General features: G+C 32.9%; 2 protein-coding genes across 3 annotated transcripts in view; one reads left to right on the top strand and one right to left on the bottom strand.

The window, feature by feature from the left end:
- The window catches only part of LOC106690439 (dnaJ homolog subfamily C member 11), a gene marked incomplete in the record, with an annotated part of 18,957 nt that extends 8,584 nt beyond the window's left edge, over nucleotides 1-10,373 (bottom strand). For both annotated transcript variants that reach the window (XM_067045692.1, XM_067045691.1), the window contains 7 exon segments: nucleotides 1,397-1,604; nucleotides 2,411-2,602; nucleotides 4,952-5,073; nucleotides 6,347-6,460; nucleotides 8,062-8,194; nucleotides 9,852-9,981; nucleotides 10,234-10,373. In XM_067045692.1, the coding sequence (XP_066901793.1) occupies nucleotides 1,397-1,604; nucleotides 2,411-2,602; nucleotides 4,952-5,073; nucleotides 6,347-6,460; nucleotides 8,062-8,194; nucleotides 9,852-9,981; nucleotides 10,234-10,308 (974 nt within the window).
- Nucleotides 10,374-10,666: 293 nt separating this feature from the next.
- On the top strand, nucleotides 10,667-14,581 carry LOC106690441 (probable phosphatase phospho2). Its single transcript, XM_067045693.1, has one exon. The coding sequence runs from the start codon at nucleotides 10,667-10,669 to the stop codon at nucleotides 11,381-11,383; it is 717 nt and encodes a 238-aa protein (XP_066901794.1). The 3' UTR covers nucleotides 11,384-14,581.
- Nucleotides 14,582-17,787: the final 3,206 nt, after the last annotated feature.

Genomic DNA, 17,787 nt, shown 5'->3' with positions numbered 1-17,787 from the left:
GTATTTCAGTAGAAGAGATAGAGGAAGGTTACTCTAGTTCAGTAGAAGAGATAGAGGAAGGTTACTCTATTTCAGTAGAAGATATAGAGGAAGATAACTGTATTTCAGTAGAAGAGATAGAGGAAGGTTACTCTAATTCAGTAGAAGAGATGGTGGAAGGTGACTTTATTTCATTGAATAAAACAAAAATTACAAAATGTAACTCTGAAAACTTTTTCCTTTGTATCCTTCAAATATTTTGTAATTAATTAACATTTGTGGTTTTATGGAATGATAGTGTTCAGAGTCAATTTTTCATTCCTTATTCACCTAAGTCAAATGATTTAGATAAACCATTGTTAAAAAAACAAAAACAATATGAGGTAAATTTAAAATATTCACCTAAATTTTTGTTTATATAAAAAATTAAGTTTTTAAGAGTCAGATAGTTTGGATTAACTAAATTATATAATATTATTGTCTTTTTTAAAAAATAAAACTGGGTATCCTCGATTTCCATCAAAACCCAATCCATTAGCAAATATGATCCATACATCAAATGAAGACAGTGATGAATCTAATCAAACATAGGATTTTCATACAATGAAAACATCAAAATGTATACAATACTATAAAATGTATAAGGAGAAGATGGTTGGGGGTGCAGTCAAAGAGAAACACAAATAAGTTGGATTAACCTATTTTATTGTGCCAACGTTTCGGCTAGAGTTTCTAGCCTTCTTCAGGGCTAAAAACAGAACAAGATAACAACCACAGTAAGTATAGAAAAATAAAAAAGAAAGTATAAACAGAATAACATAAAATGAATAACAACCATCTTCTCCTCGTACGTCATCCACGGTCAACTATCTCTCATAATTATACAATGTATAATATCGCCATGCCTAAGGACATTATATATGAACAATTAGAAATTAAAAATAAATTTTGGTTCAAGTTTTATCGTTGAATAATGATAATAAATAAAGATTGGCATTCAGCCATTTCCAACTGACAACATGATAGCTAAGGCAGAGACTTCTGATGTCAACCAATCAAAAAGTCTGACATCACTTCTGATGCATATTAAAAGATCACTAGTTTGAACAAAGATAACATTACAGTTCTGTGAATAAGCATCTTTGCATCTGGTCCTAATCACAGCCACACCAAAGGAACATCAAGGTATCTACTGATATCAAAGGTTAATTATAATGGTACAACACTAAGAAACAGTTTCATAATAAATTGTTTGATCGAGATCACAATAATTTTATTACTCAAGAACATAATTAATCTACACTTACATCCTATGAACCCAAGAAAAACTTTTAAACATACAAAGCATAAATTCTTAATTGTACAGAGAATAACTTAAATTAAGTCAATATTAAATGAAAACATACCAAAAACTCACTTTAAGCTAGTCCTAAGCTTCATTTTAGCCTCTTTTCTCTTCCAAGCAAATGCAAATAATAAGTGAGAATGGGGAACGCCGAACACTACAGACACATTTGTGTTATAAGTCTCGGTGTCCTTTACAAATGAAGTAGTCATGGAGGAAGAACTGCCTGTCCTCCATGTTAAGTACCCCATAGTTCCCGAGTCGAGATTTATACCCGTTGCTTGAAAACAAATACAAAACAAAGGTATCAAGTAAAAGGAGGGGATGAAACAATGAAGTAGGATAAAGAGTTATCACTTTTAGGGCCGAATTAATAGGTTGCACTCAAGTAAAGCTTTTCACTTACCCACAGTAAATTTTTATGTAATACAATCAGTAAGCAAAATTTACACAGCTGCAAGTGGAGTTTGGCGAGCCTTTTGTTTTATTTCAAACTTATTATTTTTCAGTATCGAAAAAAACAAAACAAAAAAAACCTATAAATGTGAACATTTTCAGTCTTATTTAAAAGTATCGTAATGTCTTATTACTGTCATGTCTGATATTAAAGTTAGTGAGTTTGAGGAATTTTATAGAATATTATAATGACATTTTCCCAGTAATATCACAACAATCTCCTGATATTGTTTAATGACCAAAATTTTTGAAAAGATTCTGGTCAAATAATCATACTGCTGCAAATCTTATCTTAATCGCAATAATAATATGCGGAATAATATTGCAATAATGCAAGGAGATTTTTTCTTTCAGTGTTACAATTTTTTTCTTTTTCTTTTCCAAATTGTGCAGAAAAGAATGACAAATGTAACTCTGTAACTAAAACCACTAGTGTGCATGTTTCTCTTATTTTTCTGCTTATGTGCCCACTTACCTACGTCATTGTTTATTAATGCAAAAATTGTTTAGTTTTCAATATAGGTGCAAAATGAAAAAGCCAACTTTTTTGAGTTATTCTTTTCGCTTACTTTTAGTGCCAACTATGAATTCAACCCTTATGACCAATATTTATTAGTTTCAAAAACTTACTTGCGTCAATCCCTGTGCGTATTCCATTGCTTCCAAACAGAACAAAGGTGTCCATTTGAGCAAATGTTCTTTTATAAAGAGTTCGGAAAGCTTTGAATATAAGCAGAGGTCCCGCACCAGCCCCACCACCGAGCTCTACCCAAGATTTCTCAGACAGCGTGTAACGATTAGTTAAATTAATTGTTCCCTGACCTGTAAAATTATATAAACATTGTAAAATAAATAAAACACCATTGTGATCATCAACTTTTATAAATAATAGATATATAATGAAGTAGATGTTATAGATCATGAACTAAATCTTAGTTAAACTTTTGAGCTCTATGGATGCATATATGCGTTTGGCGAAAGTCAACTGTGTGGACTATCTCCACATATATGTTTTCTCTAAGTCAACAGTGTGGACTAAAAGCGCATATATGTGTCTGTAGACTTTTTCAATCAATAAACAGTCACTTTCATATAAAATTAATACGGGATCACTCGTTAGTAATTTGCCTCCCTTAGGTAGCAATTGGTCAACATTAGGGTCATAAAAATCTCCAGGAATTCCCGAACTGGAAATCTCATGTTATGTGACTCTCTTTAAGTACATTTAAATCGGTAAGGAAGAAGATAAAATGGTATAAAAATTGTTTTTTTCACTTGTATAGACTTAGTTGTATATAATGCATATATTTTATATCAAAATTTTACTGGTACCAAACAAAAAATTCATGTGAATTTCGTTTAGCCCTAATGAAAGATATTTTATAAAAATATCCACAAAGTAGAAGCATGGGAGGAGGAGGAAAAAGAAAATCTGAGGATTTAATGTTTCGACTAATTAAAAGGCATTTTCTGTCAAAATGTGAGATTAATGCGGGTGTAAAACAGTTGACACTAAGAAAGTGTGTTGTTTGCTTAAAATGTAAGAGAAGGAGTGATACATGATACAAATGCAATGCCAGTCTATGTATCGATAATTGTTTTGAAATTTTTCACACACCATTGAATTATTAATTTTTATTATATATATATTAAGTTTTATAGTCCATAATAAAATTTAATGTTTTAAATAATAAATTATTGTTTATAATAAATAATTTTAATACTAAAAAATAACTCTTTAATTATTTAATCTTCTGCAAAAGAATTGCTATAATTTATTACTCTTTGAGCCTTTAATAGTCACTTCAGTGTAACTAAAAAATATTTCGGCCCCAGCAATGGTCAGCGATACCCGAACTCCATTCCTTACGGACCATTTCGGCCAGGAGTATTCAGACCTCAAAAAGGTTAAGGACATGATCAGAAATAAAACCAACATTTGAACCAACTTAGTAGGTCTTCTCCATATCTATAAAAACAAGAAACAAGGTGGTATAACAAGATTTTTCAAGAACAAAATTACAATTAAAATTAATAAAAAATAAAAAAACAGCACAGAATTGAAGGATAAGATGGTCGGACAAGTATAGAAACAATTTATTAGAAACTGAAGATTAGACTAAGATTGCAGTTTTTTTTTAGAGATATAGAAATAAAAAACAAATATAACTATAGAAACAAACAAGACATAAAAAAATATTGAAACTATGGCAGGATTACAAGATAGCGCAAAGAAAATGTGAAATTATATGTAAATAAACAGAGTAAATTAAAAGGATAGAGAAGTTGAAATGAATAGAATAATATATTTTAAAACATTACAATAATAAAGGCTTAGCGAACCCGAAGGTTCAAAGCCGATGCCACTAATCGCTATGTACATACATTTAAACCCAAATCTACCAGATCAGTCTTGTTACATTCCTCCCACCTACGGTTCAGTTTATCCCTCAGATGTTTTCACCTCGGTTCAGGGTTAATTAACTTTGAAGGGATCCATTAGTTACTAAGCAATACAACCTTACATGCATCTTATTCGCTGTGATGCTATAATCTGAATTATATTTACTGGGTGCAGTTCCTCAATTCATTATTGAAATTCTCTGGTTAACTCATCTTTTTTCAGTTTGAATATTTTATGTAATCCTTTTCTTTCATAAACCTTGAGGTGCTGTTCTTCACTTGGTATAAGAGGCCATGTTTCACATCCGTAAAGAACAGTAAGAAGGATAATAGTTATATAAATTCTAATTTTTAACTTTCTGGACAGAAAGCACAAGCTTAGCAATTTTGAAATTGAAAAAAAACAAAAATTTCCCGCCTTTGATAGTGCATAAAAGCATTGACCTTGCTTTTATTTCCTCATCAATTTAAATTTTTTTGATTAGTTACCATAGAACCTAAACACTTAAACCTCTCTACCTGTTCAAATATATTTCCTCCTGTATCTACATTACCAAAATAGCTTTCATTTCTGCTACTAACCATATAATTTGTTTTATCCATATTTATTTACAGGCCTAGTTCATAACTAAATACCTTAAAAAATTAAAGAATTTGAAGTAAATAGAATAATATATTTTATAATTTCATAAATATTAGAAATTTCTAATCAATACTAATATAATAAATAGTTTTAGACAGAATCAAGTAAATATTTGAATATAGTACCAGTGCCATTATGAGTTGATAGATGGCCAGATATACTTGAGGTGTTCCTTGCAGTAAGGGGAGCCTCTATAGACTGGTTGATAGCCATACCAGACACCTCAATAACAGGGTAGCTGTTTGGCCTAAGAGAAAAATTATTTTTTTTATTAGAATCAATTTTTCATAAGAAAAATAATCTAAAACTCAAATATTTTTATTCTTTTGGAATAACCTTTACTTTTGTTTAGACAACCAACAGATATCTATTGGTCTCCTCTGTATTGTCATATCTCAAGAACAATAGAGCTATATTATAAAATTAGCTTAAACTAGGAATTGACATAATCTTGCTCTCCAGAGATCTGTTTTCTTTAAAAAAAATTACACATAACCAATATCGGTTGATGTAAGACATTACAATCTCTCGAAGAGATCATAACACCAAAAAGGAAGTAAAATTCCCTTGAATTAATTTTTGTTTATTTAAACTATACAAATATTAGCCAATATTCAACTATTAGTTATAAGTAAATGTTTTAAAGGTGAGATAACAATGGGTTTGCCTGGAGGGCAGGATATGGGTCCGTACCCCATTTTAGCTAATCTTAAAATGTAGCTCAATATAAGTAAATTTTTTTCAGTAATACTCTACTCAGTACTAGTAAATGTTTTTAAGGTAAGCTAAGCAAGGTAAATTTTTCATCTTATATTGGGCTTTAATTTCTTATTCCTCTGAAAGAGATAAATCAATTACTATATAATAACTGAGAAAAAAATGTATACTTTCTGAGCTACATGCCAAAAATTTTCAATTTTTTTCTACCAAAGAAATTGGGGGGAGGGAGAGGGGAGGATTTTTAAAACCTTGCCATGGTGACAGGGGACATTTTGATAAAAAAAACAGCATATAAATCAGTCCCGTATTCTAAAAGTTTATTGTGCACAAAGATTCCAACCATTCCCTTTTATACATATAGTAAAGATATAGATATAGATTTCAACCCCAACATTCAAATATCCCATTATAAAACAAATTACCAGTATAAATAAAAAAGTGAAGCCTTTGAGTTATAACTTCCAGCAGCTGAGTCTAAAATAAAAGTTATTATCATCAACTCTCGTATATTTCGAAGAACTTTATTTCAATGTAAGAGATAAAGTACAAAGCAGAGTGGACTTATTCACTTAGTAATAATTTAAAGATTTGGCATATGACATTTCCTAATAAGAGCATGCAAACTTCATTAGAGGAGAAACAAAACCAATATAGATAACATGCAACACAATACAATGGTTTGCCTGACCTGTTGATAGAGCTCCTGAAACCTAAGCGGCTAAACACTAACTCTGGACAGTACTGAAATAATTATTTTTCATGGACAATCTATAGCAAAAATATTATAAATAACCACTTACATATCATAATCTAAGTCGTATCCATATCTGTTGAAGAGGTCTGTAGCATTAATGTTGATTGTTATGTTTCCTTTAGGATTGGTTCTTTGTTGAAGTCGCCGCTCCTCTCTCTGTCTAAAGAAAAAAAAATTGATACATAAGATTTATTTGAGGTCAAAATAAATAAATAATATGTGATGATATTATTCATATATCAATACTAATCGGTCTACCCCTTGGCCATTGCCCAGTTTGACTAGTGTTTATTAATTTAAAAGGAATAAGTTTGTTACAAAACAAACTTACAAGCCCATCTTATTTGCTTCCATACTATCACCATCAAATTTACTGCTCTTTACGCACTTAAACATCTTATTTCTTTTATTTTTATTGAAGATAGATTTAAAAATAAGAAATCTGTTATTGATTGAATTTTGGTAATATAATGCGTATATATATTCACATGTGCTGTTTGTTTGTAACAACAGAATTAAGTGCTCTTTACAATAGAAAACTGGCTGCATCTCCTATATTTCTATAAACAGTCGGCTTTGAGGTCTCTTAGAAGCCACCAGCTCCTGTTACATAGCACACTGCCTCCTTAAGACTGCAATTTTCTGCAGTTATACTTTCCCATCATTGTCCTGTCATCAACATCCAAGACCTTCATTAACAGGTCAGATAAATAGACATTCTTATCACTGAGCAAGCAACAACATTTATTATTGTTCATCAATTTTTTTTTTTTTTTATTTTGTTCAAAGAAGACTTCTTATTTGATTCCTTTAGTTTGTAATAATTAATTTTGTATATTTTCTCTATTGCTTCCTTTTTTATAAAATTATATTTGTTTAATTTTTTTTACTAACATTACTAACCCTACACTTTACTTTAATTACTTAATTTTATTTATGATATTAATAAGTATATATATATTTTTTTTTTGTGCAATATTTTGATTCTTTTACAGAATTTCCTTTCTTTTTTTATATATGTTTTTCTTCTTTTTTTTTTTTTTTCAATCGTTCAATTATGATCACCAATACAAACAGAACCTGGTTTTTACAGCATTCAGGAAATTGTTTTAGATGTTGGATTCTGTTCGCAACAACTGCAATACTTTATTTTCAAAAACCTTAATGCACTGTTCTTCCCTTCATGTAAGAGGCCTCTTTCACATCCATACAGAGCAGTAGGAAGGATAATAGATTTGTGAATTCTGACTCTTAAATGTCAAAATATTCATATATTTATTTATATAGATGTATATTTCTGAATATTCAGCCTTAATTTCAGAAATTCATTTTAAAGTAACAAAATAAAATCCATTAAAATCAATAAAATGGGTCTCAGCAATACCAATAAATGGATTAGTTACTAAGAAACTTTAGTAAACAAAAACATGTGGTACCACCAAGTCTTGAGCTCAGCAATTGGTAAGAAACTACCGTTTCTAGAGCAACAGTAGTCTAAGGTGGTAATTGGTTCAAGATAAAGCTTAACAACCAGGTTTTTCCTCCAATTGAAAGTACTTTATATAGGCAGGGTATGCTCTAAGAGTGCTTCTGAACTCACAAAGTTAAACTTCAGTTGATTAAATAAATGAATAATTAGATGTCACAGCCAGAATTAAACCCAGGCCTGTAGGTGAGGGCAATGCACCTTACTGAGCTAACTTCCTCTCTCAGAAAATTTAAGTTAATAAATTTTAATTTATATTTTAAAGAAAATTTTACCTTGCCAATTGTTCATATTCTTCTCTGATTTCTTGTGGTGTTTTGGAACGTTGCATAACTTCCCAGCCATCTGTCTCCAAGCCTTTTATGCCTACACTATCATAAATTGCTCGTTTATGAGGATCCTTGAGAACTGAACAAATGAAAACTTTGTTTAGCAAATCAATTGTATATGATATAAAAAACTTAGAAACATGATTTGTATATATTTATTTTGTTTTCTTTTCAGACATACACAATATTTTGTATAGTTCCCTGAGTTTCAACAATTTGTAACATATAGTTTTTAATATTTTTTATTTCTTAAAATGAGATTTGCAACATTCTATATTTATAATGAAAATTTAAGCTCTGTAAACATCAAAAACTTGTATTCATCAAACATACAAAAGATCTGACAATAAACAGTCAATTAAAAAAAAAATCAATACACCAATTGTACGCAAAAATAGATTTGTTAAATGTAAATAAACATTCCTAAAACACATAATGCCAGCTCTGTATAACTTCTTGTTTTTTCGCTAAACTGTTCATATACATAGAAAGAGACCACTTTGTGAGACATATATTTGGATAGAGGGCACCTTAAAGCATGCATTTGAGTTGAAAGCTTAGATTCAAAATTTATTATGTTTCAAATACTCCCCACATTATATATTTGTAATGAGGTGTAGATTGTTGACTGTAGATTACTGATTGGAGAAGATAGTCGAGCGGTGTAGTCAGCAAAGAACAACATAAATAAACAAAAAAATATTTATTTATGCCGACGTTTCAACCTGAAACTCAGGTTTAAAAACTTGTTTTGTATTCATTGCATGTTTTGATGTCAAATAGAAGATGTTTGTATAACTTTTAACTGTCATTTAATGAACAATCCATATCCAATAAAATAAATTTATAAAAGAGTCCAGTTTTTTTTAAAGATATAATATTCATGATGGCCAATCACAGTTGAATGTAGCCGAGTATGTTCAATAATACCTACTAGTTTACAGATATCACTATTAAAATGAGTTGGGTATGTCCTTACTAACAAACAACGCTCATTAATAGTATTCTACAATTTGATATTTAACATTGTATAATTTAAAAAGGGTTACACCCCTTTCTAATCTACCATACAAATTACATCATCAGATAGATAGAAAAGTGATCATTTGCTACTTTCGTTAAGGTAAACTGATCAGGTTTTATTTTTATCCCGATAATATGTTCAATTAATATTAAAATCATCAAACTAGTGGGGAGTGCATGTTTATGTTGCATGAGAGATAAATGAAGGGTTAAAATCTCTTGTTAGATTGGATACTGAACCGACACCATAGGTGTCAGGGCAGACCCACTCCAACAATTGTGAACTTTTAGATACATTTGGGTACTTCCAGCATACCCCATTTAGTGTGATCAGTGAATTTGGCTCAATTACCACCTGTGTGTAGCATTCATGAAGTAGTTTCCAGTTTTTTATTAAACTGATAAAAATAAACATTTTCAAGAACAACTTTGGGGTTTAACATAACCCTATATAATAATTTATGAAGTTGTTAACAATAATGTAATGATGAAAAATTAGTAATAACTAATCGATGTTACATCATGTTAGGACCAAGATAGATCTAAGTACTAATAATGCTATTACTTCCTTTTTTGTCTATACTGAGTAAGAACTAATAAATATAATTAATTATGGTTCATAAACATAAATATACAAAATATTCACATAATACTAAAAAAAAAAATAATGAAAATGTTTAATAATCCAGCAAATTCAGATAAGGGAAAATCACCTTCATAAGCCTTTTTAGTCTTGTTAAATATAATCTCTGCTTCCCTTTTACTTGCTGGATCAACATGTTTGTCAGGGTGGTAAAGTCTACTCAATCTTCGGTATGCATTGGTAATTTCATCAGTAGGAGCCTTTAATAAACAGAACACATAATTTTAAAGTATTTAAAAGAAACATGTTTAAAACTTATGGTTCTTAAAAAGAGATGATTTTAATTTATAAAACTATGATAGAAAACTAAAATATTTTCCCTTTATGGGTCCGGTGATAACTGTAAATATAATCCTTTTCCAGTTTAATTATGAACAGGAAGTGTTATTATATTGAGTCTAGTTCATAAATTAGAAGGATAACCTTCAACTAGTTTTTGAGGAGGCACTTACATTTCTCGAAACATTGAGGAATGCATAATAGTCGTCCTCTAAGGAGCTATTTGGTTCACTGTTATCGTCTTCCATTTCTTGCCCTGTATGAAAGAAAACTCCTTAGTTCAAAACCCAAGTCACATTAATGTAGCAGAACCTACTTCAGGTCTCACAAGGCACCGGCCAGTGCCACCTTGCCTTGCCTCCTTCTAAAACAATTAAAAAAACAAATTTACGTAACTGATTTTCTCAGCTACGAAATCCAACCATGTACCTCATTCCCGGCCAATTTACCATTTTTCCTGTGTCTCTGAATTATTAAAAGTTTAATTTTGGGCTGAGCGCGAAAGTAAGTTTTAGGTTATAAGTAATGAAGGTTAAGACAAATGAAAATAATTTGCAAACTCATTGAACCCCGCGAATTACAGTATTAATATATTGAAGATATATCATGACGAGAATGAGAAAATTTTTGGGCGTTTTCGATTTCGACCATACAATAATTCAAGATAATAGTGATATCGTTGTGCGTGATTTACTTTCAGGCTCTATAATATCTCAACAAACCAAAAATTTGGCCGAAACCGGACGATGGACTGCTTATATGAGAGACATTTTTGGGCTTTTACATAAACAAGAAATTTCTGAAGAGGTGATCCGCAAAGCTATTGTTGAAATTCCACCTGTACCTTATTTTCTACTCTTCTTACATAAGCTTAAGGAAATGGACTGTGATACTATAATAATATCTGATGCTAATACCTATTTTATTGATGAGTGGTTAAAAAGTAATAATGTCAAAATTTGTATAGATGCTATATATACTAATCCTGCAGAATTTATTAATGGCAAGCTTGATATTTCTGAATATCACTTTCAAGATTGGTGTAGTCAAAGTGGGATAAATCTCTGCAAAGGATATGTTATGGAAAAACATATTGAAGACCAAAGGAAGTTAGGAATAGAATATGGTACTGTGTTTTATGTTGGGGATGGTCAGAATGATCTTTGCCCTTCTTTGAAGTTGAGAGAAAATGATCTGTTATTTCCCAGAATAGGATATCCACTTTTGGATTTGATAAAATCCTCCAAAGAAATTAAAGCTTTAGTTACACCCTGGGCAACAACAAACGATATCTTCACTACTTTACAAGCTGTGAAGTCATGAATGGTTATTTGCTGTGTAGTTACTTCAGTTCTAGTCTACCCCAAACGCTTTTTGTTTGTTAAAGAAATTGATGTTTAATGATGGGATAAAACAAAAAGCACTTTAAATATTTCTTAATATTTACCATGATTTAGGGGAAAATATTTTACACTTACTATTTCTTTTGTTTCTATTTTTACATTTAATTAGGCATGTTTTTATTTCTTCTGCAATACTCTGACATAAAAAATCGCTCTTGACAGATTTATATTTTTAAAATACAATTTATTTTTTGTTTGGTTACTTAAATTAAATGTGTATAACACAATTAGCTATATTAACTCAAGGTAATATAGAAATAATTTGTATAGACTCCCCTGGTTATTTCATATTCCTAATTAATTTCATAAATCCGTTTTTTGCTGATTCTAACTCCTTTGAAGCCAAGTTAAGTGTTTATGTGTATAATTACACATTTATTATTTATTGAATAGCTGGGAAACTTGACTTAAGAAAGCCTACGATAATCAATTATAAATAATACTGATAAAATATAAAATAATTTTTCTAGAAGTGAGATAAGTAATATTAAATTTTAAATGGAAGAATGGAATCGCCTATTAATACATTTAAGTTGCTCTACTACTCGTTGCTGAGTCTTCGGCTCCTGTAACAACCTTCACTAATTGTCTTCACCTTTCACAGCTATCATCCAATTGTGGACTCCTAGGATGTTTTTGGAATCAGTAACAATGCTATCCATCTGTATTTGTTATTATGTATTAGTTGTCTCTGAAGTTTTGTATTTCATTGTCTTCTCTCCTAGCCCTTGTACTGTCCACCTTAAATGATTCAGTTTTAATAACGTTACTATCTAAGGATCACTATGTATACTACACAACTCCTGGTTGGTACGACTACAACCCTCACTTCCAAATTGCAGTCCTTATATTCAAGACAATTTTTCTTTGTAAATGCTGTCGAGGTCTTGCCCTATGGGTTTAGTAGTTGCCCAGGACTCTAATGCATTTAATATAATTGGTTCTATCTGGTTCTAGTAGAGATCCAGATCATTTCAAACTTGTAATGGTCGGAAATAATCTTTCTTGGATTTGGGGTAGTCTCCCCGATCTTATATTCAGTTTTTATCTCACTAACATTAAGTTTGAGCCTTCTGTCAGAGTTTGAAAATTCTCTTCCTGCTTTTTCAAGGTTGAAGATGTCATGAATTATTTTAAATTGTCCAATTGACTTTCACTTATTAGACTCAATTTAATTTAAATTTCCAAAAAAAAAGTATTTTTTCTATTTATATTTAGATGACTTCACAACAAATTCCTTTTTTTTTCCAAAACGAATTGTAAAACTTTCTTAAATTTTTACGTTTTCTTTTCGTTTTGGAATTCTGAATTTTATCAAGAAAATTGATAACTGCATGTCATGCCAATAATTATTTTTAAACTGTTCTACTGTGTCTAAAGATATTAGAAAAATAAGTAAATTATTTTTATTTCCAGTGTTATCATTTTTTCCCCATTGATTGAATGTAATTCATGAAATAATTCTCTAAAAATCTATTATTATGCTTTTAACCGAGAATAACTTAGAATAGAGTATGCTATTTTATTTACTATAACCATTAAAAAATTAGTTAATTTGGTAACTTGAGGATTTTACTTTACTCTATATATGCTTCAGGACTATTTTCTCAATGACTTAAGATAGGCCAGTGTTCTAGATGAAATATTATTTTCATTTAGGCATTTGTTACTTTCTCTTAAATTTATACACCGTCTATTTCAAAAATTTTTATTTTTGTTTTAATTATGTTTAGAGTTTGTTTTAAGTATAGTGTTCATATACTCTGCGTGAAAGGTAGAAAATTATAAAACAAGTTATTTTTTGTTAGCCGTTACATCTTCATCGTTTTTTTTTTTTTTCATATATCCACCTAGTGGTATGATTTCATTAGCATTTTAATTTGAAAATTACTACTAATATAATTTTGGTTATGACTAATTTAGTGGGTGAAACATTTTTTTTATGATAATTCATTGAAATCAGTATCTCACTCACTTGTAATTAATAATCATTATTTAAAAAAAAAAAAAGAAAGAAAAGCTTTTCCATGCTCAATGAACCTACTTCAAATCCTGACTCAGCACTAATTTTTCTCTGATCCAGAGATTATGGGTTTTTCAGAGTGGGGAACTATGGTTTTTTAAGACCTCTCAGTTCTGAAATGAGTACCTGACATCAAAGAATACATCATTTTTCTTTTTCCCAGAAATGAAGAAACTGCACCATTTCACCACTCATTTGTTTGTGAACAATATTCTTCACGCTGCAGGTCTTAATTGTTTAACTAATTTGTGGAAGTTAAAAGCTCTTTGAAATTTTCCTGATTAAAGTGGTTTTATTTAGTAGATGTTAGAATAACGAAAAATCAAGTTAGAGGATTTGGAAAAAGCATTAAGAGAGTGGGTAGTTGTCAGCACAACTACTTTTACCAGTGTAAGGAAAGGAATTTTTCCAGCATTTTAGTTCTCTAGGATTTAGTAAAGAAGTTAAAAATACTCCTCATTGTGGTTGTCCTTGTGAGGGCTCATATCAGTGACCTATACAATATTACACCTTCCACTGATGCTTTATTGATCAGGTTTTTGTTTACATTAATAAATTTCTAATCCATAATAGGAATAGAGCATTCCCAGTATTTTTTTCTCATTTGTAATTCTTTAAATATAAATAGTTATTTATAATCCTACAACTCAGGACTTTATTTCATACCCTTTACCCACTTCTTAATTCTTTATATCATCTGAACAACGTTTCCAGCACTTCAGCCCATAGCCGTGTTCTATAAATAAAAATATTTACATTTAACATACGGTTATATTCCTAATTCCTTTTCTAATATAGCTGGTCACTTTGTACTATGGAATCTTTCTTCTTTTTTTTTCCCCCCCTTCCCTTCCTCCCCATTTCTGTCATACAGGGTACAGCAGCCAGGCATGTGCCTGCCACTTCTCCCAAATATCAACAATATAACAGAGGGAGGGGGTCCTAATGGGTTGAGGCTTCATGGGGTTGCACCTTGTCCTCTGGATGCATCCGGTGGCTTCTGCAGCTCACCACTGATTCAACTTCATCTTTAATGGTGGCTCACTGATGTTGGGCTTCCACCCCTAAACAAACTCCCTGAAGAAGGGATAATTTTCTTCTTCGTCGAGGGGAAATTCCGGTTTTGCTCCAGGTATGACGAGCTTATTTTTATCTGGCATTTGTTTTTTCTGTATATTATTTTAATGACATCCAGATTGTGATTGTCAATTCCAGCCTTTAGGAATTCCCATAACTTTGTAAGTGGTGAATGCTGCTGTACAAAATTCCTAGATCCTTTGATGTTTCCTCTCAGCCACTTCAGGTGTATGCACTTAATTTGTTTTTTGCAACTACCAGATGTTCTCTGATAGTGTTTATTCTTTTCTTTGAAGAAAAGTGTATGAATCATCCTTTACAGTAGCCTTCTGATATTTCTGGCACAATCTTTAGGGCTCTTTCCCTTAACCCGAGCTTAGTTCAGGAGTATGTGGAGTTTCCACAGTTAATGCTGAAATCCATCCAGTATAGGTAATGTGGTCAGATGTCCCTCTTTGGATAAATCTATGATTCTTTGATTATTTGTGTACTGCAATACCTTCTATCTGGAACAGGTGAGGTGAAGACCACCAGATTCCAGGCCCTTATGAAAGTTTTATTAATATCGAGTCATTTGTTTAAATGGTTTAGGTGTTATAAACATTTTTAGGTAGACATTAGTCATGTTTTTTTTCAGCTATCAATCGGTGTTCTTCCAGTGCAAAGCTACTGGATTCTGACAGATCTCACCTATCAGTGTCCGAAATTTTCTTAGGTTTTTAATTTGATTTAACTTAACTAATGTTGTACAGCTAAGATGGAATTTCTATTGTCTTACGTAGAATCTAAACCAAGGTCAGTGATATATGTCGAAATGAAATACAAATTGTCACCAAGTTCACGAAAATGTTTCTAGTCATGAGAATCTTGTCTCTAGACATCCATCGTTGATGTTCGAGACTATAAGCTTCAAAAAATTTAAGAGACCACCGGAATTGTATTGAAGATCTAATAACGTCGCACTTGCTTATCGGCTCCTAATTACGGACTTCTCATAACTACGGCTGATAGTTGTAAGAATATTACTTCTGGGTCGTCGCCAGTGCTTTGATAGTAGGTTCAGAGCTCTTACAGGATGATATCAATACTGCATGTTCAGTTACCATGAGGAAAGTAGAGAATATGGATATAGTGTGTCAGCAGAGCCAAACTAGCATCAGCACTGATCAGATTTGAGGTAACTAGAGCGCTGAGGATAACCACTCTCAATACATTGATAAAGGAATAGGAAAATGCAAGTGGAGGACACAGGTCTTTAGACCTTTGAAAATAAGAGGGGCGGGCAACAAATCATTTTTCCGAATAGTGCAGGAAAAAATCGAAGGGGGACCAGTCCTCGGATCATGTGGAAGCGAAGCCTTCAAAAGTACTTTATTACAGAGACATCTTGGTAAACACTGAAGGGACTGGTGAGAAAACCAGCTGAGACTCTCCTCAACATGATCTTTCTAACAACAGTAAACCTGTGGGAGGCTTCCTACCCATACATCTACTAGGACAAACCTATGAATTACTTTATTGATAAAATGTACACTTGTTTGATATTTACAATGTTCCTCAAAAATATATACATTTATCCATGCTAATTACTAATGAAGTTACTTATAATCTGGTAAGCGGGGTTAATGGGCAGGGCAACAGGAGGACTAGAGGGGGAGATGGGTGCGGGTGTCTCCCCCACTCTTTGCGGATGAATCAGGCCAGAGTGCCCTACTCATTGTCTGAGGATTCCCAGTCTTCTCTATCCCTGCCAACGCCTACAGTTACCTCCGCGTGGTGCTCCCTGGGGAGTCCGATGGGAATCGCGAACGACAGAGGCGGGTGCCCAATAAGACAGCCATGACGGGCCCTTTAAACACCCAAGCTAGGCGTTGGGAGCTCGAGCTGAGGCTGAATGGGAGAGGGTGTATAAAAATATACTGTCTTTTATCGACCCACTTGGGGCATTTGGCGCACCCCATTGTATCTAATGCCCGCTGCAGGGAGAGGGGTACCTGCAATGCCTTTAAGAACCTCCATACTCGTGGGAACAAAATGAACGAAAATAACATTTTTTTACATTTATCCCTTTCCAGATGAGGAGAACTTGTCCTCCTCAGATATTTCGCACCTGGCAGGGCCAGCAGTGGAACTGCCAGGGAATGTTTCCAGCTCACTTTCCAAGATCATGGAAGAGATTAGTGATGAGGAACCTCAGCAGGGGGAAGTGGACACACTCTCCCCGGACCCCAGTCTAGAAGAAGGGATGGCAGAGGATCGGGCGCAATGAGGAGAAGGCGGCGTGCGATCAATAGAGCCTCAGTAGGACTACAGGAGACTGAGAGTGTTTTGGACCCAGCAAATTTGCTTGATAGGGAACAGAGCTCTACAGGATCTGGTTCTGCTGCGGAGAGCGAGCCAAGGAGCGTGGATCGGCCACGGGATACCGGGAGAGCTTCAGGCCCATCAGCCTCGGCTGATAGGGACCGGAACTCAGCAGGACCCGGACCATCCAGGAGGGCTAGAAGGAGGCTTAGGGTAAGTTCTCAGGATACCGAAGGTCAATAGGGCACCTCCACCTATAGTGTTAGGGACCAGAACCCTTCGGGACCTGAAACGACCAGGAGAGCTGATACGAGGCGAGGGGGGCGGTCCCAGGACACCGATGAACAACCGGGCCCATCAACCTCCGTTGATAGGGACTGGAATTCTTCAAGACCGGGACCCTCCACTGAGAGGTCCTCAAAGAGGTAGCAAGGCTACCTTTGTCAATAGGTTGAGGGCGGTAGTCATAGATATAACCATATCCACTCGTTGAGTAGGTCCGATGATTAAGAACTGGCACGTCTAAGATGAAGAATCATGCTCAGATCATCGGTATATTAGATATGACTTAACAACATGTGATATGACCGAGTCGGTCTACAGGAATCCAAAGTTGACGAATTGGGATTCCTACTGTACCCAACTCGAGGAAGAGGCCAAGAGTTGTCCAGGAACATCTGACAGCTTCAATACCTTAACACGTCCCTAACGGACGCGATCATAAGATCCTACACTGATAATAACAGTGTATGCAGGATCCAAACCAACAGGAATACAACCTGGGCCCTGTTTCATAATAAAGTACAAACTAATACTATAGGGTCTTTTTTTAAGCCCGATAGAACTTGAAATTGTAAAAAATAACACAAAAAATTAAATTGTAATCAAAATTTTTTTTTTATTCGAAAGATCAATACGTG

This window comes from Halyomorpha halys, unplaced genomic scaffold (genome assembly GCF_000696795.3).
Source record: "Halyomorpha halys isolate HHAL.00 unplaced genomic scaffold, Hhal_1.1 Scaffold1717.1, whole genome shotgun sequence".
Taxonomy (NCBI): domain Eukaryota; kingdom Metazoa; phylum Arthropoda; class Insecta; order Hemiptera; family Pentatomidae; genus Halyomorpha; species Halyomorpha halys.
This window is presented reverse-complemented; position numbering and strand designations above follow the sequence as displayed.

What these genes read in the sequence shown, in the direction of transcription:
- LOC106690441 (XM_067045693.1), top strand. Translation starts at nt 10,667, where the DNA reads ATGACGAGAATGAGAAAATTTTTGGGCGTTTTCGATTTCGACCATACA.